Consider the following 24,574-nt stretch of genomic DNA (forward strand, 5'->3'; position numbering starts at 1 on the left):
AAAGGTGAACTTCCTAAGCAGAAATCTGTCAAAAAGGAAAAACTTCTCAGGCCATAATACACTCAAGCACATCATCTAAATACCAAGCCAGGGGGCTGCCAGAATTTTCCCTTAGTCCTGAATTTGGGAAGAGTGGCTGGAGTTAATTCTGAAGCTCTCAGAACTGCTTCTGCAGAGACTGCACTACCAAGGGGGTGACAGAGCTCCCAGCAGTACTTAGCTGGGGAAAAATGGGCTCAAAAGTGAATGTTTCTGAACTGACACATCTGCTCACAGTCTGATAAATGGGTGGAGGAACAGGCTGTGACAGGAAGGTGCATCTAAAACATGTCATCTTATTGAGAATTTGAGCTGAATTCATCTGACTGGCTACATTCTGAGGTGGGTGCTGCTTATCTGTTCAAGATGCTCAAAAATATGGTTTAGAAAATCAAAGTGGGCAGAGCATTTCTTCAGATGACAGTGGCAAGGCTTCTACCTCCCTGTCTAAGCCCTCAGCAGGCCTGAATTAGTTGAGTTTCCTGGGTCTGTCACTGCATTTCTGTGGCTTTCCCAAGCAACTCAGCTAGAGGATACTGAGATAAATCTTAGGCTCTCATTAGAACTACAGCATAAAAAACTGTGCTTTGCTCAGAAACTCAGTTGTCAGAAACTACATGAAAGAGGAAACAACCTCAGGAGTCTGGTCAGATGGACAAAGGACAGAAGAAAAGTCAGTGGGACAGGATGGATTAACCCCTCTGCCTCTCCTACACTGAGCAGCTGAGAGTCCTTCTAAAAAAGGGGATCCAATCAATTATAAACTGGTTCATCAGATTTTATACATCAATAAAGCAACAGGCACATCTTCTGGGGAAATAAAAGAGAACAAGGCCAAGGAAAAAAAATCATTGGAGTGGGCAGGAGATACTCAGCCAGCACCAAGACCCAGAGTGTGCTCCTTCAGTCCTCTTAGCACATGGAAAAATAATTGTGTGTGCAGAAGAGTCTATCCCTTATTTTTTTTTAAACTGGGGTGCCCTGCCTTTATGTTGGAATTTTTTAGGAGAAAATCCCAAACAATGAGCCCTCTGAAATCACTATGGGATATTGAGAGGCCTGTGATAGTCCTGAGGAGCCAGGCACAAGTTCTTGGAGTGGCCACTCAGAAAATTATCCTCTACATACCCCGAGAGATCTTCATTTTCCTACCCACCCTAGGCAGCCAAGGGAGAGGCACAAATACATCCCAACAAAAACAGAAAATAGATAAAAGAGGGCTTTTTTAGAGCATTTGACTGGCTTATATAAGTATTTTCCTAATTAAAAAAAAAAAAAGAAAAAAAAGAACAAACCAGCATCCAGAAGGGTCAGATTTAGCTAATCTGTGCTGCCCCAGTAAAATCCAACACTTTGCCATTTCCACACACTGTCAGGATCATTTTATTTTGTGAAGTCCCTGATGTGCTTTCAAGCTACTCCTCACTTAAATTTTATTAGAAGATACGAAATTTCTGAAAGCATTTTCAAGAACAAAAAAAAAACCCTGCCAAGTTCTCACCACCCCCCCCGCCCCCCCCCCCCACCATGGGAGCAAGAACCAGGGGCAGTATTTTGTTTTAACACTGTTATCCTGGGAAAACACTGAAATCCAGGTGCAGGGGGTGAGAGGAGGGTGAGGTGACAGCTACTGACCATTTCCATCTACTCAGAAAGGAAGGGCACAAAAAGAAACTCTCCTGTGGGCTTCTGAGTCACTTTTGTTCCTTTACATTCAAGACTGTAGATGCTTGGGAGGGTGATGTTTTTTTCTTGGAAACTGAATCACTGGTTGTTGTCTGTTGAGGAGCTCAGATTTAATGGGATGTCCCCTTGGAGACCCCCAGAGGACAGGTAGGAAACCATATTTTCAGATGGAACATAAAGGGATGAACTTTCAGGCAAGCTGGTGAGGTCACTTCCAAAGATTGACTGACGGTCACTGAGGAACTGCTGGGTGCTTTCAAGAATGACATCTTTCCCTGGGAATGCAAATGGACAACAGAAAACTCAGTTTCTGGAAGGCAAGTTACCAGACTTTACACACGTGGCACATGAAGAAAAGGGGCAAATCCCCACTTTCAGGAGGAGGTGAAGGGCCCTTACTGCAGGCAACACACTTGAGCCAAACCTGCATTCACTCAAATCAATGGGAAACCCTGCAGGCTGCCAAGCTGGCTTCTGCCTGAATGCTGAGATGCCTCACAAGAAGTGAGAGAGGGATGACCAAAGGAGACACTGAGAAGTGGATGAGAGCAGCTTTGCTTCTCCTTCACTCAAAAACTTTCTGGTTTTCCTCATCTTTGCAGAAGGTGGCATGTGCAAGTTGCCCCACTAAGTCCAGTATCACACCACTGCAGGGACCAGAAAGGCTTTGGAAACAGGGGATGCTCCTCTAGTGCAGTTCAGACCCAGCCTGCAGAAGGAATCTCTCCAGAGAACTGGAGTTTTAATGTCTCTGGTACTCATTTAAGATGCTGAGCTCCAGGTGGAAACTGGAAGTCTTTGAAGGACACACAATACAAGAAAATTCAGGGATGGGGTCAGGTGGCTACCACACTAAAACTCACAAAAGCTTCACTTAGGTCCAGCCCAGATGAATACAGATGAAAATAATAATAATAGCATATCACTATTCCAAGACCAGAAACACACTTCCAGATTCATATCTGAGGTCAATGGCACAGCCTATAAGAGCCAGTGAGAGGATCAGTGGTGGGCAGCCCCTTTGAGGGCTGGAAAAAGGTCTGGAGAACAGATGTAACATTTGCCTCTGGCTGCTGGCAGCTACCAGGTCACCTCTTCTGCAGCAGAAGCCAGAAGAAACACAGGGGCTGTACAGCTCTTAACCACCCCTGCCCACTTTCATCACCTTTTTGCTCTTAGGTGGCAGTGAACAGGCAGAGAAAACCATGGAGACACTGACAGACATGAAGCAGAGCCAAGCAGGAGCAGAGACTGCAATTAAATTTAACCCTCCATTTGTCCTTCGTGCACGGGAATGGAAACATTGCTGACTGACAGTCATGAAAGTAAAAGACCAGACGTGTTGGTCTGTGGCAAATGGTGAGTGCTGCACATTGCATCTAGCTGCTGGCATCATTAACACCTTAATTACAGCCCCAGCCTGGTGTCTGCAAGAGCTGCTGGTGCTCCTACCTGGGCTGGAGCTGTTGAAGGGTGGGTTGAACGCTTTTGAGGACAGCTCAGCTGCATTCTTCTCCAGGTCCACTGTGAGTCGCTGCATCTTGATGCAAAAATATAAACTACAATGTACAATTATACAAAGACAGGGGAGCTTGTTAGAACTAGGGCACTTGTGACCACCGGTGCTCCACAACATCCACCAGTAACACCAGCTCTCCTCCCAGCCTCACCTCAGCTTTGCCAGAACAGCCCAAGGGCTGCTGTGCCTGAAGGAGAGGGCAAAGGGAGGTTCCAGACCCTGTTTGCCCTCTGGCTGACACCCTGTGAAGCTCACACCACACGAGGAGGCCAGGGTAGTGTCCCTGTGGCTGTCCCTGCCTGGTGGCCACACGAAGCACACCTACAGTCCACTGCAGCCAGCTACAAACCCAAAAGGAATTGTCCCAGAACTGTCTTTAAAGTTAAAATTAACTTTAGCTAGCCCTGTGCTTCCAGGCATGGAGCTGCTGCAGTTATTACTTGCAAGCTTCTCTCTGCTCATGAGTTTCTGCAGGACAAGGAACCTAAGGGTTGGCTGCACCAGATGCTGAGAAATTCACTGGACTTGAGGGCTAAACTGCTGAATATGGCAACCTCCCTCTTCTTTTTAAAAGAGAGTGTCCCTCAGTTGTGAGATGTGTTAATATTATCTGCCTCTTCAGAGACTTTCTTTCCCACCACTCAGGAAAGGGAACTACCTAGGAAATTGCAGCTTATTATATCACAACCTAAAATGGAGAGTGCTATATTTAAGAAGGTTTAAGAGACCTTTCACAGTTCATTAGAATAGATTACACTGTGATTTCATGGCTGCAGAGAAGCCAGAACCACCCAAGTCTTTATCCGACCTGGCTGGCAGTGAGGGCTCTGAAAATTCACTCTCTGTCAAGCAGGAAAAAACCCCAACCATGAAACACACACTTCCCTCACTGAGTATTAAATCACCATATACACTTTAGAAATGCCTGTGTCAATATCAGTTCCAAACAAAAACTGCCCAACCAGTTCTCCTTTTTCATCTGTAGGGGTAAGCATGAACCTATAGTCTGACTGCATGTGGTTTTGTACAGGGATGGCTGCAATTTATTAAGGCACATTTTATTAAGAGCTTGGGTGCAAAGACACTTGATGGATCTGTGGTATTAGTAAGATGTGACATTCATGAGAAAGTTTAGAGTGGCCAGTTTCAATTCAAGACTCCAGGACACCAACATATCTCTAAACAAGCCCTGGGTGAGTGGGAAAAACAGGTCAAGAGTATAAGATAACACTCCCAGCCTACCCTCCAGAGATGAGCACTAGCTGTGCTTTACCACACTCCTCCCTCTGCCTATAAAATAACTAAACATCCTTCAGTTATGCACAAGCTCTGCTTCATAATTACATCATTATTATAATCAGATCTTAGAAATACACATCTCTTACCGGGGACAGACTGGCTTCCATCTCAGTCAAATTCCACTCACCCAAAGATAAATTGGGATTAAAGACCTGTCAGGAGAAAAAAAATAAAATTAGAGCTCTGAAAGATGTAATGGTTCCAGGCCCTCATCTCTTCAGCTGGCTGCCTTGGCTGCCCCTGGAGGTTCTGCCCTGCAGAAACCAACTTCTGCCCATGCCTCAGCTGTTCTGACACAGGATCTGCATCTACAGTTTAGGAAGGAGATTGGGGTCCTGGAGCAGGTCCAAAGGAGGCAACTGGGCTGGTGAAAGGACACAAGCACAGATCCTATGAGGAGAGGCTGAGGGAGCTGGGGGTGTTGAGGCTGGAGAAGAGGAGGCTCAGGGGAGACCTCATCACTCTCTCCAACTCCCTGAAAGGAGGTTGGAGCCAGGGGGGGGTTGGGCTCTTTTCCCAGGCAACTCTCAGCAAGACAAGAGGGCACAAGAGGGCTCAAGTTGTGCCAGGGGAGGTTTAGGTTGGACATTAGAAAGAATTTCTTGCTGGAGAGGGTGATCAGACACTGGAATGGGCTGCCCAGGGAAGGGGTGGATTCTCCATCCCTGGAGATATTTCAAAAGAGCCTGGATGTGGCACTCAGTGCCATGGGCTGGGAACCACGGGGGGAGTGGATCAAGGGTTGGACTTGATGAGCTCTGAGGTCCCTTCCAACCCAGCCAATTCCATGATTCTATGATTCTATACAGGCACAGCTCCTGTGTGGGGTTTTTGTGGCAGAGCAGGGGCTGAGCTGAGCCCTGGGCACTTGTGCAGAACAGCAAGTCCTACTCTGCTGCCTGCCCACCCAGTGCCACAGTCGTGGTGTAAACCAGGGCAGCTGTTTGTGTCACTCTACATGCAACTCAGAGCCCTTTTTTGCTTCTCTTGGGTCCTAGAACACTTCCAGATTTGTTTGGGTTTTGTTGTTTTTTTTTTTAGAAGCTTTCCAAAGGCAGTAGCAGAGGGCAGATGACTGCTGAATTAATGCTTAGCTGGCAATTTCTTGAGAAGCTTGAGCAATCTGGGGAAAGGAGCTGTTGATCTGGGCTACAGTTTTATGATTCATTCTCACTCTTGTGACATGTAGTTGAACTGAGACAAAGAACTGTGTCAGTAACAGGAAAACACCTCCTAATTAGAAATAAGAAACAGAAACCAACAGGGGCAGTGATAGAGCAGGCCATTAGAAAAGCTTTCCAAAAAGTCAAAATTAAATCACAGACACTTGGGAACTGGCTTTAAGAGAGTAAGACTGATTTTTTAAGTTATTTTTCATTCCTGTTGATCCATGCAAGCTCACCACATGATGTATCTGAAGCACCTCCACAAGAGAGCAGTTTGACATACAGATTCTTTTGCTATGTACAATTATTTGGCAGAAACCTTTCAGATACTAACCACACGGCCATGAGGAGAGAGAAATAAAGCAAGAGAAATAAAGCAAGAGAAATAAAGCAATTGTCTCTCAGCAGAGAGAGAATCTGACATTGGCCACACTCCCCAGAACGTGAGGGGAAGGGGAAGGTAGTAGAGCTGACCACAATCTAGGAGAATCTAGGAAAATAAACTAACCCACCCAAAGGAATTACCAAAGAGCCCTATTAAACCTACTTCATGTACATTTGTTAGGTCTCATGATGGTGTCTACCAAATGCACTGTTTTGTGCACCTAGAAGTTTAGATGTCTGGGTATTTTCAGAAGCAACGTAAAAAGGCATCATTAAAGTTGACAACCCTGCCAGTTCTTAGGAGGAAGTCAGAACAGAGGCAGCAGAAGGGACACACCAGCACAAACAGGACTATCTGTGTGATTTACAGCCCAAAAGTGGTTCTGTGAGCTGTTATCCACAGCTGCTCCAGCAGAAGGACCAACACTTACATCCAGGAGGCTGGCAGGCTCCAGCCCATACTGCTGGCTCCTTAGCAGCAGCTGCAGCCCCTCCAAGCTCCAGTCAGTGCCTTCCAATGGGTCTGAAATATCTGTTCTGATAAAAGACAAGGGGAAAGATTGCTATGGATGAGACTTGCACAGATACATAGAGGAAGCTGTACTGAGCAGCCTTCCAAAATAAGGTTTATGCTTAAATCTCATTTTGAAATCCAAGAGCCCACTGTCAGGTGATTTGGGGATGAATACTCGGTGCTTATCTCTTTAAGACTAGGATAATTAAAGCTTTCCTTAAAAGAAAACCTTCCAGAGAGGCACCTGGGATCCAGAACAGGCTGCATTCCCATCCTCCTGGGTCTAGGATGGCTGAGTTACTAATAACTAATGGCTTTCATAGGGGTGACTTTTGCCTGCAGGCATTCAGCTTCCAGGCTGCATTTACACTCATCCAAAGGAGAAACTGTGAGGCCCTGCTGTGTTTAACCCCCAACAGCTACAAAATTTCTCTGCAAATCTAGTCTTTACAAAAGGATGATTTTTCTTCTAATAAAATGTTTTTAAGTGGCAAGCAGGTTCAACGGGAGGAACGTGTTTCTCTTTAAGGACCCCAAAAAAACCCCAGAAGCCTTTCTGAGAACCCTGTTGAGTGTTTTGTGCCTCCCCTCCAGCCCAAGTCCTCCTTATGTGGCTGCAGATGCCATCAGGAATTATTTCTGGAGTTGACTTCCATGTCACCCACCAAGCTGCCACCAGGCTTTCCTGCTCTGTTGAAGTCTGCTTTACACTCACCCCTAAAATTGGTGCTGTTGGGATTTTACTCTCACAGCTTCCAAGGTGGCTCAGCCAGATTCTCCCCATGGTTGAGCTTTGTCCCCTTGCAAGGGGACATCATTCTCTGTCACATATAGGATATTTCCATGCCCTGGCTTCAAAATAATGAAAATCTGCTCTTGGTGAACACAAACTCCCAACTCTCTGTCCTTCTGAGTAGCCTCAGAAGGAGGCTACTTCATGATTTTAAGGCAGGGTTTTATATCCTTTTATAGAGCCCTGATTTGAACTGCCTGGCATTTTACTGATCCCCTCCAGCCCAAGGGGACAAGCACAGGAGTGCAGTTAACTTTGGTGGGGTTTCACTCTTGGTCAAAGATGGGGAAGCTGAGATCTCCTGGCACCTCACCAGAAACACACAGCCCACAGGATGATACCAAAGTGACTGGCTGCCCCCAGAGGACAGACCCACGACTGATGCAGGGAAGTCACTTTGGAAAGGTGACAGGAGGGAGGAGGTAAAAAGGCACAGAACACTAAAGAGAAAAATCTCTTTGACTTTACAGCACAGGATGGGAAAAGAAGGGGACAATTGTTTCCCTCTCGAGCCCAAGCCTAGGTCTAATAAATGCTTTGATGCCTTATTAAATATGTTCTAAATAGATTTATTTAGTAGATATATTTAGATATATTTAGTAGATATATTCTATTAGTGCAGAGGTGATGGTTAATGACTGCCTGTCACCTCCCAGGACTGCCTGCATGCTGGCACACCAATGATACCTTATTCACTGCAGAGGAGCACCAGTGACAAGTATTTTCTATGTAACTGAAGACTCAACAAAACAAACAACAGAGGACACCAGCAGTCCAGAGGCCTGCAGGTCTGCTGACATGGATGCTGCTCTGAGCTCCAGCTTTCACTTGGACCTTGTGCAAATCCCTCTCCACTGCAGAAAGCCTCTTCCCATCCCTCTGACTGTGATGCACAGGCTCAGCCAGCTTCCCCTCTGGTTGGTCCCTCAAGAAAGTCATCCACAGACCTTCTCTCCCTGTAAGTTGTCCACTGGGCTCCAAGGGTCAAGTGCCACCCTCAAGGAGGTGCCAGAGGTACAGACTGGAGCCCATCAGGCTGCATTAGGTGACTTAAGGTCAGCCACTCTTTCTTCCTTGCTCATGGGAAGAGGGCCATGAAGCATGCAGGGCCACAGCTCTGTCTTGCTCCCCTCACCTGTCCAGCAATGCCCTTCTGCTTCTTCTCTCAGCTGGTTGGGAGGTTCCTGGTGGGGCTGCACCACAGCTCCCTTTGCCTTCCAGAACAGACTGGACCATGGCAACTGGGAGCACTGGGGGCTCGGAGCAAGCCCGGCAGCCTGGCAGGGGGACATCAGGCTCAGTGGTGGCTTTCACTCCAGGGCTGACTGGTTCTTCTTTGATCAGCATGAGGCACTTCTCCCTGTTCCAGACACAAGAGTCAGCACCACAGACACATCAGCTCCATGAAGGCCTCGTGCCCCTGGGAGGGGTCACAGCACAAGGGTTTGCCCCCCACTTCCCATTAAACTGCCCCACAGGGTCTTTCTGTTCCTCTCGATGGGCAGAAAGAAACCAACAACCTCTGTTGTCATTTCAGAAAGCCCCAGAAGCATGCTCAGCTGCAATATCTTCACTCACTTCATCAAGAACCCCTACAGTGAATTTGCCCAATTTTGCAAACACAGAAAGTGTATTTCCATGTGCTGATTGTTCCTCTGAAGCACGCTGGGCTTCAGGTTAAAGGGTAACAAGGCTGGAGATGTTACCCTGAAAAAGCCTCCACTCCAGAAACAGGAATGGGATCAGTAAGACATTCCCAAGCTGGAGATAGGGTTGGACAAGCAAGCACTCTAAATATCTCAGTGACCCAGGTGGTCCTGCAGGATTTGGAACAGAATCTATCAAGATCTGACAGTCCCAGTCAGATGTTTTACTTTTTTGGAAGCAGAGGTTTGCCTTTTCCAAGAGAAACAGACGCTCCATGTTATTCCTAGATGGACATATATTAAAATTCTGCAGAGTAGGATTTTGTGTGGAAAAATCTACTCTGTGCCACTCACAGGAGATTTGACAGCTCCCTGTGGATGTGCAGACCTGTAGCCAAGGAGACAAAGGCATAGAATCATGGAATCTTTTGGGTTGGAAAAGACAGTTGGGATCATTGAGTCCAACCATCATCCCTACTTTAAAAATCCTCCCATAAAACGTATCCCCCAACACACATCTAGAAGACCCTCAGACATTCCCAGGGATGGTGACTCCACCACCTCCCTGGGCAGTCTGTTCCAGTGTCTGACCACTCTTTCTGTGAAATTCTTTTTCCTCATGTCCAGTCTAAACCTCCCCTGCTGCAGCTCGAAGCCATTCCCTCTTGTTCTATTACAATTACCTCTGGGAAAAGACCAGCACCAACTTCTCTACAATGTCCTTTCTTGCAGTTACAGAGTGATGAGGTCTCCCTTCAGCATCCACTTCCTCAGACTAAACAATCCCAGCTCCTTCAACCATTCTTCATAAGATTTATTCTCCAGGCCCTTCACCAGCTTTGTTGCCCTGCACTCCAGCATCTCTCTTATATCCAGGTGCCCCAAACTGGACACAATACTCAAGGTGTGGCCTCACCAGTGATGAGCACATGGGGACAACCACCTCCCTACTTCTGCTGGCCACACTATTTCTAATACAAGCCAGGCTGCCATTAGCCTCCTGGGCACACTGCTAGCTCATACTGATCAAGAGGCACAGGGAAGTCACCCTGAAACCCATCATCCTACCAGGCTGACTGACAAGCTCAGCACATGAGTGTGTCACACATCACAGGATGGTACTTGGTGCTCCACAGCCTGCTAGTCCTTTCCTTTCTGATCATCCTTTCAGTGGGTGAGTCCTACACTTCCAGCAGAAGCTCTGTTGATTTATGAGGTACCACACTTCTGAACTCATCAAGGCAGGGGCTGGTTCAGATTCCCATCATGCAGACACAGCACAGATCAGATGCCACCAGATGGCACCCAGTAATTAGTAAAAAGAAGCAACTTGAATGTTACATTAACAGTTTTTTTGTTGATGTTCTTTTTTCATTTTTCCTTTTTTTTTCCTTTTTGCTTCTTTTTTTAATAGGGGCTCTTTTCATGCCTCTAGTTAATTTTATAGCTATGGTTTCAGTTATGCAGATTTACAGGCAATTTCTAGAGCACAACTGCCTTGCTTCTATGCCTGAGAAACTGTTCCCATGATTCATCTTTCCACTTATTTTCCACTGACACAGCTGAAGCTACTCTGCTGCTAGCCCTAAATGCACAACATGTCTGTGGCAGGAAGAGATAAGCAGTGAAATATTTCTGCATTCAGTTCTTGGCTTACCAAGAGCTTTTCACAGAAAAGTTGTCAGCCATCGGAAGTTGTTGTGATGCAGCCTTTCTGTTCTCATTAGCAGAAAGATGTGCAGTTTGATTCTGTTTCTTCTTGTCAAAACCAAAAGGAAACTTCATCTCTCTCCCTTTCTCAACAAACCCAGTGATGCTAGTATCTCATTATTTGATAAATTCTGAGACAGCATCTGTCTTGAGAATAGAATATAAAAGACATGTGGAATACTTCTCAAAGGGGTGAGTGGAAGCTCTCACCATGAAACCCATGACTGTTTTTAAATGTATGCTGCTCTTGTTCCTCTCAAATTCTGAAAATCTGAGCCACACTGCAAACTGGAAACAAATGTTCCAGCCCACCACCTTCATAGAGATTTTGCAAATCAGACAGGAACTTTGGTAGAATTACAACCAGAAAAAACTCTTTCAAAGTTATGCATGCCCACAGCCAGCTCTCCCTGGTTTTAATCACAGATTTGTTTACCTGTCATTTTCAGGAGGGGATTGCATATTTATTACATTGGCTGGTGATGCTTCAGTAACATCAGATATGATGGGTCCTCCAGCAATGGCAGGGCTGCTTAAGCAAGAGGCAGGTTCTGTTGATGGCTGAGAGGAAAGCAAAAATTATGTACATTTATCCTTCTGAGGAACAGAAAAAGTCCAAGGCCCTGTCTGACAGAGAATTTACCCTCTTTTTTATTTACCTCGAGTAAATAAAACCCCACCCTTGTATGGAGGAGTTTTGGCCTTGAGTTCTCCCTTATATGGAAACCAAGAAAACTTTTAGCTCCTGTGCAACATGATGATTTCCTCCGATTTTCCCCATTTCCACACAGAAATGCAGGTGTAACATAAGCACTGAGAGGTTTTATTAGATCTGACATTTTACCTGCTTCATTTCCACCTGGAGAAAAAAATTCAACACGGGGCTAGGGGTTTCTCCCACCAGCTTGAGTATTTTAATGGCACGACATGTCCTGTGTCTGCTCTGGTGGGATGGGGTGTTGGGGATCCTCAGGGACTACAAAATCCTGGCTCTGACACCCACTTCCAAAACATCTTTCTTCCTCTCTGCCCTTGAGGTGAGCCAGGGGAGGTAACATCACAGAGAGTCTGCCTGTCCCTCCCCCAGGATACAGGGGACACAGGAATGCCACAGGAATGGGGCAGTGTAAGGGCATGCAAGTGCCCCTCCCTGGAACAGTGGAGCTGAAGAAAGAGTAAAATGTCACTCAGCTTTGCAAACCTCTTCTCTTCCCTGCCAAACTCTTGCCAAATGACTTACTTTGTCATTTCTGTGACTACTTCAAGCATTTTTCCACGCTGGCCAAAGAAATCCCAGGGAGATCAGAGGCTGCCATAAACCTACCGAGTGTATGAAGTAGGAGTCATGAAGGGGGTCTGTGGACAAATGCCTGCTGAACTTGGACACTTGAGGAGAGGAGATCCCATTGTCCAGCATCAGAGGTCTAGAAAGAGAAACACAGTTGTTTCCCCAGCACATACTGACTGGTTTCTGGTTGCTCACACAAGGAATGTCTCTAAGCCAAGGGTTGTTTTCTCCTGGGTACTCTGTTTTGCTGTAAGGTACTTTCCTGCCCAATAGTGTGGACATGGAAGGGAAACAACAGTTTTGGAGAGGGTCACCATTAAAAAAGGACATTAGTCATACAGAGAAGGGACAATCTGTGTTTTCGAGATCTTACTTGAAAGATGTAAGTAAAATAACAAATTCAAGTAAATATTTGGAATTGAACCAATTAAATTCATATTTTCTTCTAGTTGCAAGTGGTCTCAAGCTCTGGCCTGGATCCTCAGCTTGTATGGCTGCAGGTAGCTGTGCTGAAATTATTATGCTGCTGTAAATCCAGCCTTGGTACCAGCTCCCCCAAGCTCTGGGCTTCTTTGGCAAAACTAGATCTCTGCACAGCACTGCACAAAAGGAACCCAAGCCTCATGCTAAGTAATAAAACAAAGCTGTGAAGCAGAGCAGAGCCTGAACTCAGTGCACACAGGCTTTTAAAACAGTGACTTCCAGGCTTTTACAGAAGAAGCAGCTCTGCATGCTGAGCCCTATAGCAGGGGTGCTCCCCTAGGGCTGCTTTATGTCTAGCATCAAAATGGGACTGTTTTTCCATCATGAAATGTCCTGAATGCCAGTCCTTGGCTTTGTGATAGTCCCAGGGAAGCTGGGAGCTGGTGTGGATTTGACACACACACCCACTACTGTTAATAGTTCTGTTCCTCACTCTACTGCAGGAAAATTTCCCCAGTCATGAACCTCAGTGACTCAGAGCAGTTGATACCCTCCCCTTGAGGCCTCTTTCTTGCTTCCTTTCTCTGTACAGTGTTTATCCCTTCCAAGAGGCTCACTTAGAGAGGGTAGACAGAGATGAGAGTACCCAGCTTGCTTGTACACCTTACAGGCTCCCACATTCAGTCCTGTGTTTCCTTTACAATCCTCAGAGAAGGAGTCAGCCAAGAACAAGGACACCAACTTAAAGAAAATCAACCCTTGGGAAGCCTGGCTCCTTTTTCCAAGGCATGAAGAAGCTTCTGAGTTGCCAAAGGCCACAAGGTAATAAAAGTGGGAAATGGAGGCAGGTCCCTGCCCTCAGCCTGAGCTCACAAAGGCAAATTCCTCTTAGTAGCCCCTGTCCTCCCCTCTTTCAATCACAAGACCCACAGAGCCAGAGGTGCATGGATGCTCTCCTGGAAGGCACTAAGCTTCCTAAGTCCAGCTCCTCAATTCACTTGCCTTGAAGAACTTATTTATGACTCTGAAGATACCCCTTAGCTAAAATTTTTTCCATCTTCCTCTCTGTAAAGCCTGCAGGTTACATGCCACCAACCTCCCAGTGGATACATGCCCTCCTTTCAGTGGCTGTGGGTCAAACTGAAGGTGTCTGAGCCCAGCCCTGCTCCCAGGGATGAGAAGTGGCAAAACTCCATCCTGCAGTGGGGTCCTGCCCTTTACCCTCCCGTTAGCATTCCCATCTCCCTCTGTATTCCCCAAAGAAAGGTCATGAGCTGACACGGTGCTTCTCTAAAGGCCACTGAATGGGCCATGTCAGCAGGTCTGACTCTGCACTTCAGCCCATTCATCTCCCATCACCATGGTGTCCCAGTCTGGTGACCAAGCTGAGCTTGTGCTTTTAGTGAGGGGGCAGCATTATGCACCCGTGAGCATGTGCCCACCACACCAGGGTACTTACAGCTTCCTCTTTATCCCAGTGCTGCTGGGGCTGGATTGGAGCTGGCCAAACAGAAACTGAATCAGCTGTCAGGAGAGATCAAAACAGGGTGTTAATCAGCAGAGTGATTCAGCACTCTCTGCTCTCACAGCTGCTCTTATTTCACACATTCCTCCCTCCCAATACCACCCCAAAGCTGGAAGCAGCCACGAAATATGGGAGCCAAGCTGCAGGAGGCACTGGAGCATCTGAACTGAGCTTTCCAAAGGCTCCAAATGATCTGCCTGGCTTCCAAGAAACACAGCCAGATGCCTGTTTTGGGTGAAGGATGCTAAATGCTTGTGCTCAGCACTTTCTCTCCCCACTTCTGTGCGAGCAGAACTCCACCCAGCCCTATGAGAGCTGGGGAGCTGCCTGTGAAGTACCCATGCAAACACTGCTAGGCCTGGAGTCAGACTTGGCATCCTTCAAAGTCTTTAGAGCCCTTTATAAGAGGCTCTATGATGTCTTCATTGGACTCTGCAAGTGGAAGAGGCAACTCCTAGGGGAGACCCTGGATGGAGATCTTGGCTCTTTCCGTGGAGTTCTCCAGCCCTGTGAAACTCAGTGCTGATATAACAAGACACTAAAATGGATAGAGAATGGCTCTGGGCAGGAATCACTTAGCAACATATCAGCAACATTGGCTTGAGCCCAATGCTCTGCTTTGATCTCCAAACAAAGAGAGCATTATCATTATATATCACAGCTGCCTCTTACTCATTGCTCAATGCAACAAAATAGAGTTGCATAAGTGGCTCTACAATGAGCAGTGGGGCTTGTCCAGGCTCTGAGCTGGAGGAAGGTTTGACAGCACCGTGCATTTCCACCCAGTCCTATGACTCTGTGATGCCACAGGAGGGTCAGAACGTGGCTCTCAGGGGGACCAGGAAACATGATGTGCTCAGTCCTGTCAGCACCATCAGGGAATCACTGGAGAGCCCTTTTTTTTTTTTTTTTTTAGTATGGGCCATGCTAGATTTTCAGGGAGGTGGCTTCTTTGGTCTCAAAGGTTGTACAGTGAATCCTCAGCTCCAGCAGTTACACCAGAAAATGTAAAATACTGGAGGTGCACACCAGCCAATTCTGCTGGCAGGAGGGGGAGGCTCCTCTCTTGTACAAAGGAAAGATTTGGGAAGCCCCAAAATCTGTGGTACAACCAGAGCACAGCCAATACAGGGCAGTTAGTGAGAGCTGTGCTGTCTTTCTCAGGACTTGGGCAGAAAAGTGGTTTCTAACCTCACAGCAAGGACTGACAGGGAAATGAAAACCTTCTGCTTGAGGGTGTAACCTGTGCTTTGTTAATGACACACGAGAGCCTCCCACCATTTGAAAGACAGGGAGAACAAACCTACTGTGATAGCAGAGGGTGGAGAAGATTATGGGAAAAAAATCAGAGGACAGGCACCACAGAGAACGAGTGAGTCTGGGGTTTCTGTGATTTGTACCTTGTTGATCACTTTCTGCTGCTGGGAGTGGTTCTGCCGGAGAGAAACAACTTCCCTCCAAAGAACTTCATTTTGCCTGAAAGTGAAAGAGAAACTTGCTGTGAGCACAGAACCCCATCTCATGGTGAACACCACACCTAATAGTGCAGAGTCTTGGGGCTCTTGGAGTGCTAGACTCTTCTCAGGTGACCAAAATGGGGTCACACAGTGCCTGGCTTTCCTTGACCTCCAAAGAACTAAAGACCAAAGCATGGTGGAAAAGCAAATAAAGAGAAGCCAACATTCACAGGGAGGGTAAAACAAGGGGACTTGTGTGTTTGGTTTTCATGGAACATCTCGGGCAAACTCAGAATTTCAGAAGGCCTGATTAATGACTCTGAATGATTTGTATCACCAAGACTGTGGGAACTAAGGAAAGCCTAACATATCCCCAGCTACCCCAGGGCTTCCAAAAACCAAGATATCCTATGGATAGAGATCCTATGCATTCTGCCTGCTGGAAGGAGCTGGAGTTACAGGGATGCTTCTTGAACTAGGAAGATGGTAATTATTTCAATAATGGGAATCACTGATTTCATCCAGCACAGCCTGGTGCCCAGCTTGCAATTGCATTTATCTATTTTCTGTCTGCAAATGCAGTCTATGGGGGAGGTACAGGCTTCCTTGAACAGTCACAGCCCCAGAAAGTGGGACAGGGACATACAGAGCTTTTTTATTGCACTGCCTCCAAACACAGATGCCAGCCAAGTCACTGATGGAAAAGGTTTTGCCAGTGAACTTATCTCAGGAGTACATGGATGACCAGTCCATGGCAGACCAGCAAAATTTATCTTAAATGTGAAATTTATAAATCCTTTTTTGCCTATATATCCCCTCAGGTGGTCTTAGTTTGGACTGATGCTAGAACTAGATAAGGTCCAGGTCTTGAAAGACCACAGTAGCTGCAAACCAACTTTCCTTAATCTGACAGCTTGCACTGGAGTCAGGTCCTCATGGTTCTTCACCAGTGTAATTTTCCTAACTAGATTGCAGCCTGGGATCTCTGGGATCAATTTATAAAAAATTGCATGATTTTCATTAGTTTAATGCAATTTTTGCTTTTTGCCAGAGAGAGGAAGGAAGCAAGCAAATCAAAAGGGAGAATAAACTAAAAGCAAGCCCAAATCATCAGTACTGGAATTCCTTAAAAATTAAATAAGATACAAAGCTAGAAACTCTTTCATTGCCACTGTACCTGGATTTCATTGTGTAGTTTCATGCCTGTGCTAAGTGTAAGACCCCTTAAAAAATGGAGGTAGGATAAAAAGACTTATTCATTGCACATCAGATGCTGGGCTGGAACAATGCTTCCCAGTACACCATGTTCTGTCTTCTTAGACAAGAAGCTTGACCATGTAAGAACAACACTCTTCAGGGAGCTGGGTACATGGCCTAAACAGTACAGCAGTTCTCATGTTCTTATGGATTTCAGGCCAGCCATGTATTTTGGAGGTGGAGGATGACACAGATATTTTAAAAAATTTTTAATAGCTGGAGGGGACACCACAACATTTCAGCCAGGTGTGAGAGAGAGTTACACCTTTACTTTCACAGAAACAGAAAAGGAATACAGTCAGCTAAGTCCCCAGGTTATGCACATCTTTCCTACATGGCCTCCTCTGTGCTCTCCCCATCTCTAAAGGGAAAATACAGATAAAGAGAATATGTCTGCCTTTCACAGGAGATGGAGAGGCTGAACATTATTTCATTTTGTAGATCAAAATTTGCATAGAAACCCTCCATGGTTTTGTCTCAACAGATCTAGGTCCTATCATTAATCCCAAATGCCTGTAAAGAAGCAGGCTGAGGAGGGTTCAACTCACTGCTTCATGTCCTGCACTTGACACTCCATGTTCTCCTGCTGACTTCTCAGGATCTGTACCTCATATAGCAACCTGCTGAGGTCCTCCTGGCGCATCTTGGTCTCCTCACTTTTCACTACTGACACCTGAGGACAAAAAAAAAAAATCAAAGGTGGATTTAACCAATGCAAGAAGAGCTGTGGATAGACAAGAGTCATTGCTGTGGCTCACGTGGCACCAGCTGGGCTCCAGCACAGGCACAATGCACACAAGAACTGTCCTTTAGGGCACTGCTGCAAGGGCCAGAGGGGTAAAATAGAGCAAATCCTTTCATACAGTGGATCTCTTGGCAACAGAACATTCCCCACCAGGGTGGGGACTTGATGTAAATCAGCTTGGGGCATAAAAATAAAACCAACCAAACAAACAGCCTAAAAACTAAACTATTTTGAGGGTCAGGGAGAAATTCAACTGGGTTGTTTGATTAAGTCTTTCTATTTTAACTACCAAATCCAGCCTGGTGTTTTACAGCAATGAGCCTAGGGTAATGCTTCAAATGGACATATTCCATTGGGATTTCTAGAAGGTTTTTGGCTGAAGTCCCTTTCCTGAAGTTGCTATGCTAACTCAGTAAGAGAACAGCCCTTTCTGGGCATCAATAAGTGGTTGAAAGACAGCAAAAAGAGGGTAGGGGAAGGTTATCTCTTCTGCCATAATGGGAGATGAGAGGATTAGAGACTGCAGAGGTGTGATGCTGTACTTATCTCAAAAAGCAGGTAATCACTCAAAAGCATAGCAGTGCAAAGCAAGCCTGGCCATGCAACACTACACAAAGGTCTTATGATGCTGAGGACAGAGAAAAAAAAAAAATAAATAAAGACAAAACTGTGATACAAGCCACGTCCTGCACCCTGAGGATCCCCCAGCCGTACATAGATGTGCAGAGGACAGAAAGCAGCCCACAGGGTGATCTTGCTGAGCCAGTCTATAGCATTTGTGACTTAGCAAAGAGAATAATGTATCTGTGGTAGAAACCCTCACAATGCCCCTGGAATGCTGTTCTGGCCATTCTGCCCAAAAAAAAAAAGGGATGTAGGAGGGTTAGAAGGGCCCAGAGCAGAGAAGTCCCGTGGCAGGCATGGACAGGCTCCTGGTCAGGGAGGAAGAAGGTGCTTCTTGCTCAAGGTGTCTGAGGGATGAGAAACAAGCATTCAGTGCTTCTCTCCCAAGGGAGCTGCATCCCCAGGCAGACCATCAGTTAAGTTGTGGGACGTGCTGCTGGAGGATGTTTTGGAAAAGCACCACACAGCCTGTCCTCAGTGGAACCTTCTGAAGCAGGAGAATGCTGCACCTCAGCTTTCCCACTTCAGCCCCAGCCTTCCCACCCAAGTGGCTCGTGTGTGTGTGTGTGTTCCTCCCAATCATTGCCTCCTCACCTTCCTCTTGATGTGCTCCAGGAGGTGCTCGTGGCCCTGCAGGAAGCAGAGGTGCTGGAACTCCGTGTCATCCCGTTCAGGCTTGACAAGTCCCCCCTGCTCGATATTCACCACCTTCCTGAAACCATCTGCATGGAGAGGGTGCAAGTGAAGGGCTGACAGGTTCTTCCCCCTTGACTCCCACCCTGTGACTCTTGAGGATATTTCTGTTCACTCCCCCCACACCACTTTCTGAGCTGCTCTGGTGCCCAAGGCACAGCTGTGCCCCCTCCCCATGACTGGGCATCCTTTTGGGACAGACCTACAGGAAATCCACCCCGAGGGAGAGCCCTGTGCATCCCACTGGCCACATCATGAAAGCTTTGACAGGGCGACCTCTTTGGCATGTTGGTTTTGGCCAGGAGCTGAAGCATCTGCTCATACAAAATCTCAGTTGATTTGCAAGCCAAAAGGATTCAGGGGAAGGTTTTTCAAAGGCACAGACCAGCATCAGGTGCCACTGATGGGTGGAGAAAGGGTGTGCATCTGGAAATCTACTTTGAGTACTCTTCTGAAACCTAGAAAGGATTCTCAACTGTATTTAAAAACTGTTTCTAAATGTTACAGTGATGCTATGGTATAGATAAATCCCATCATTAAAACTTTACTAAGGAACTTTGTGAATTAGTAAGTGACAAACTTCCTAAAACTATTAGAAAAGAACCATATTTCATACAGCTGTGGTATAGATGTGGCTGAAAACTACACCTAAGCCTTCTTTAAGGAGTGAAAATATCTAATCAGCAAGGCAAGGTTTGCAGGGAGAACCATCTAGTTCAGCAGTAGTGAAATGGGTGAGCTCTGGGCATGCCACCCTCAAAAGCAGCAGTGTCTGAGAGAGCTGTCACAGGACCAGGCTGCCAGAAAAAGCCCCGTATAGAATCAAATGGAAAAGAAATAATCACTGGTCACCAAACTGATGCCAGAGAAGCAGAAAGCCTGGTAGCTGGAATTTCTTACAGTGTCATCTGACAGAAACTTCATGCTGGAACCTAAGGTCAGTGCAAGGAAATCATTCCCCTGGCATCTGAGGGGCAGATCCTCGTTGGCAAAATCAATCAAGACACTATAACACAGGTATCTCAACTTTTCTATCCACAGTTCTCACTTGTGCCTCCCGTCCCACCCTCACTTCCTGCCACTCCCCTCGTGTCTGCAGGGTGGCTCTGAAGGTGGAACTTACACATGTTGAGCTGCCGGACAAAACTGGCCATGTTGTTGTGTTTGAAATACTTGGGCAGCACCTCTTTGGCAAAGCGTCCTTGGTCGAACACGTGGAAGCTGGTGCCATTCTGCAAAAGAGAGGAGGAGAAAGGCCAAGTCAGAGGAGTGGTCCCAAAGGTGAGAGGGGGCTGGGAGAAGGTGATTCCCTGGAGTCCTGCAGGAGGGGGGAGATGTGTTCTCTGAATTGTCACCTTGAAGCTCAGAAAAGTGACAAGAGCATCAGGTGATGGGTGTGCTCCTTTCATAGAATGGGCTGGGTTGGAAGGGACCTCAGAGCTCATCAAGTCCAACCCTTGATCCACTCCCCCCATGGTTCCCAGCCCATGGCACTGAGTGCCACATCCAGGCTCTTTTGAAATATCTCCAGGGATGGAGAATCCACCCCTTCCCTGGGCAGCCCATTCCAATGGCTGATCACCCTCTCCATAAATTCTTTCTAATGTCCAACCTAAATCTTTCAGTTCTGTTACAGTCAGTCCTCTGTGACTGCAGTATTGCTGCTTTTCTCCTAAGCTTTGCCACTGCTTAGCTGAGAGCCTTGGATGTGAAAAAGAAACCACAGACCCTTGCATCCAAATAGCTGGTGATCATTCTCCCTCTGAACCTGACAGAAAGCCTGGTGTCTGAAGAAGGTCCTGGTAAGGGGGAATCCCCAGTATAAACCCTTGACCTGCTTGTATAGGTTGAGCTCCAACCCATCTGCTCCAGAGCAGGAGGAATTACTGCCTGGATACATGGCACAAGAAACACAGCAAGGCAAGAAGGCAAACCATGTGGAGAGATGGGATCCAGGAGCATTTCACACCTTCTCTTGATTATTTTTGAGAGCACACAGCCACAAGGGCAACCCCCAAAATGTGAACAGTCACACTGCACAGTCCAAGCTAGCAACATGCATGTCAGCCAGATAAATTACCACTTTCTGGGGTTGCATTGCTAGGATCCATCATCACAAAACAAGGCAAAACTGCTGGCTGACACGCTGCAAGCCTCGTGCTCTCCCTGGTAGAAACCTGCAGCTTAAAGAGACTCAATGCACCAAAGCTGCCTTGAAATATTTTGCAAACAGCACTTCATGGAACCTTTTTAAGGGACAGAAGAACTGGCAATTAATTTCCACCTGTAACCAAGACTTGGGAGCAATGTTTTCTAAATCCCCAGCCTCAACAGCCTAAGAGTCTCCAGGCTAGGGGGTCAGGGTTAAATCCTCACTCTTCCCTGGATGTGGGGGCAGTATGGGGGATTTGGAGGGGTGAAGAATCTTGATTTTAGACACGGAGTTTGAGGCACACGTGGCATTTTTGTAAAACTGCAGAGAAATGGGTCTTTTGCTGGCTTTACTTGCAGAGAGAAAGAGCTGCAAAGCGAGAAACCACCCAGCTGAGCAGCCTCAGCCCACCACAGCTTTTGGGAGGGGAGGCAAGATGCAGGGACCTATTATGCCAGTGCAAAGCCATCAGCAGATAGCAGGGACTAAGCAGGGACTAAGCAGGGACTAAGCAGGGACTAACCAGCTCAGCTGCAGCTGAGTTTCAAAGAGCTAAAGACACCAGGCTCTCTGTGACATTGGCAGGGGGGGGTCTGACAGCAGCACAGCCCCAGCCACCCCCCTGCTGCACTCAGCATTGTTGTTACTGGCAGCCAAGGGCCACGTCAGCCTGGGGGGTCATTTCCCAGAAGATTGGTTTTTGACAGAGGGACAGCACTTCCCAAGAGTGAGGATTTGGCTCTGCACGACCAGCTGGGTAGGGGTCCCATCACACACCCACCACGGGGCTTTGGAGCTCCATGGGTGCTCTCAGGATTGCCTGGAAGTTTCTAAACTGGGAGTGACTAAGGAGTGGCTGGTGCCTTGCCCATGGATACCAGAAAACAGCCACCTGGCAAACCCTGCTACCCCACTAGTTGCCACTACCTTATCATCCCCAAACCATGCCAGTTCCCTTTGTGCTCTGCCTTGCTTGTCAGCTCTAACATTTAACCCTGCTCAGCCCAAGCCACACAACTCTTGGCCAGCTTTATCTCCTGCTCCTTGTTCACTGCAGCGAACACTGAACCTGCCTGCTTGCCTCAAAAGTGGGCTGTGAGCATCACTGGGGTCTTTCCCATCACTCTGTACACCACACAGCAAACACACAAGCTGACCAAGCACTCAAGAAATTCTCTAGTAACCTGCATGCTGGAATTATCCTCACAGGCTGAGCTTGCAGACATGAGAGCAGGGACCCGGGTTTCTCAACGCTGCAAAGGCAGGGACAGAGGTGGTTTATCCTGCTTTCCTTGTTCACCAGCTTTCCTTGTTCTCCTGCCTACTCACTCCCCGTGGAACACAGCTGTGTGTCCCAGGCTGGGCAAGCTGATGTAAAATTAAAAACATGAGGGTTTCGTGCACCTGAACTTCTCCTTACGGCCTCGCTCCAGAGGTCCTTCCTTTGAATCCAGGGCTGCAATGCTCTCAGAAGCTCTCAGATCATCCCAGAAGATGCTCTCTAAAGGTTTCCTACAGACACAGGAGACTTTGGAGTTCCTGTGTGCTCACCAGTGAATTGTGCACGTGCTTGTTCCCACACAGCAGCTGTGCCTTCCTTGGTTTATGTCACAGGAGACACTTTGATGAGAGACACTTTGAAAATTGTCTCTGCCCGAGGCAAACCCCAACCCTGCTGCCTATCAGTCCTGGGATATGCTTAACTATTTTTGACAACCCCATAGTGACAAGACACCCTGTGCCCTGCCCAGGAAAGCTGCTCCAGGAAACTCCTAGGACTTCCTCCCAACTACATCTTCCAATTGAAAAAAAAAAAATCATTTGATTACTTCTTGTCCAGTCTACCATGGACACAGACAGCAGAATTTTCCTTTCCAGCTTACAACAGCCTTTAGTATAAACCATTATGTTTCTTCTCCACCTCTTCTGCTTCATGTAAAGAAGCAGTAAATAGGTATTTATAGGTCCTGTTTTCCAAGAGTTCTGATTACCTCTGGAAATCTTAGGCCTGCACACAATCTGTCAGCTCCAACAACATCAGTGGAATAGGAGGACGACACATGGGAAATTCAGAACAGTTTAGAGCCTTACCAAAACAGCCCAAGAAAGGAGCTATAGCTCATGGTAGGTTGAAGGAAAGCAGAGTGTGGTGGTGGTCAGTCAAAAATAACAGTAAGTGTCTCAGAGAAGGGACTATTTATATGTTAGAAAACCCTTCCTAGTTTGAAAGTCGTGTTTTAAAACATAGGATACTAAAACTTGGTGGTTAAGGAGAGGTTCAACCATGTAATACCCACATCAGAAAGCAAGCATTGCCTTGGATAACAATCCAGCTCAAATTCTGTCTCACATTTTGAATGAAAACTCCACTGGACACAAACACATGACAGAAAGCTTGCTTTAGACTTTTTTCCCCTTTAGATCCCCTTTTCACTTTTGTTCTTAGTTTCAGATAACAAATTTATGCACACAACTTATCTGATGCATGTGATCTCCCTGCTGAAGACAAATCATTTTATTTGCAGCAAGCCTTTACCAGGTCAAAACCACACAATAGCATCAAAATGTTCTTCAGGGGGGACAAATAAAACATTTTAGTCCTCTGATTGCACTTACTATATTAATGCCTCAGTGACAAACAAGAAGCCAAAGCAACCTTTCCTGTGAAGCCTTACAGACAATACACACATCACCACCATCATCACACAGACTAATTCAAACATCAAATAATGCTCTTTCAAAAAGTACTGAGTGATTTAGGGTATCAGGATGAGACCTGTTTGCAGGCTTCAGTCTGGGGTCTGAATGCTGTCTGTTTGCTGCCTTCTCCCAGGCACTTGTGAAAGTCTGATAAGACTGATAAGAAATATCACAAATAGCTGTGCAATTAAGGGCTCTGCACCTTTTCTAGAAATTTTTAGGAAACTGCAATTGAAGCAAAGTGAAAAATCTCTCTTTAAGAGTCTGGATTTTTAGAAGATTCAGTATTAGACACCCTTTAAGATGCTTCAGGTGAAGTCTGTAAATACTGCTATTAAAATACTCTCAAACCAGTTGTCCCTTTGAAACAGAAACCCCCCAAAATTCAAATAAACAACAACAAATAAATTCAGAAGATCCCCAAAGGAAGTACCAGTCCTTCCACTCCAAGTTAGCTGGCCAGCCCTTGGAAAGCAAAGGGAAGCTCTCTCCCTCGGGCCTCACACCTTGGTTTTTCTGGTGCCTCGGACACCTGGGATTTGCTGTACTTACACTACTCCAGCAGATGAGATGGTTTGTTTCAGGATCTTCCACCAGTGTCCAGAGTTTGGTTAGGAAGGCTGGCACATTGCTGGAGTACCCATCCATCACCAGAGAGCTGGGTGAATCCTGCATAGTCTACTCAGCATCCCAGCTCCACAAACCCCATTGCTCTCGGCACGCCGACAGAGAACGAACCACTGAATTTTATCCCAGGCCAGTGGAAAGTAGGTTCCCAGGGAGTAGTCACATCAGCAGTGCTGCTTGCACTCTTAAAAACTCAGCCAATCAGAGGGCATCACCAGCCCCAGAGAACAATACAGAGAATGAAAATGCACAAATGCACTGCAGCCAACCTCACAGAGCTGTGAATAAACCCGCAGCGTCACGCAGAGGGGGCACACGCTGCCCACC

At 46.7% G+C, this 24,574-nt stretch overlaps 1 protein-coding gene across 1 annotated transcript; it reads right to left on the minus strand.

Moving 5' to 3' along the window:
* Positions 1-1,406: 1,406 nt before the first annotated feature.
* Positions 1,407-24,563, minus strand: HSF4 (heat shock transcription factor 4). The gene is made up of 13 exons (XM_071757010.1): positions 24,173-24,563; positions 19,892-20,000; positions 18,670-18,797; positions 17,255-17,379; positions 15,393-15,468; positions 13,927-13,991; positions 12,081-12,180; positions 11,193-11,317; positions 8,536-8,760; positions 6,525-6,630; positions 4,630-4,695; positions 3,178-3,265; positions 1,407-2,000 (listed from the first exon to the last, which is right to left on the minus strand). The coding sequence occupies exons 1-13, from the start codon at positions 24,293-24,295 to the stop codon at positions 1,804-1,806; spliced, it is 1,533 nt and encodes a 510-aa protein (XP_071613111.1). The 5' UTR covers positions 24,296-24,563; the 3' UTR covers positions 1,407-1,803.
* Positions 24,564-24,574: the final 11 nt, after the last annotated feature.

The sequence above is a fragment of the Heliangelus exortis genome, chromosome 13 (assembly GCF_036169615.1).
Source record: "Heliangelus exortis chromosome 13, bHelExo1.hap1, whole genome shotgun sequence".
Taxonomy (NCBI): domain Eukaryota; kingdom Metazoa; phylum Chordata; class Aves; order Apodiformes; family Trochilidae; genus Heliangelus; species Heliangelus exortis.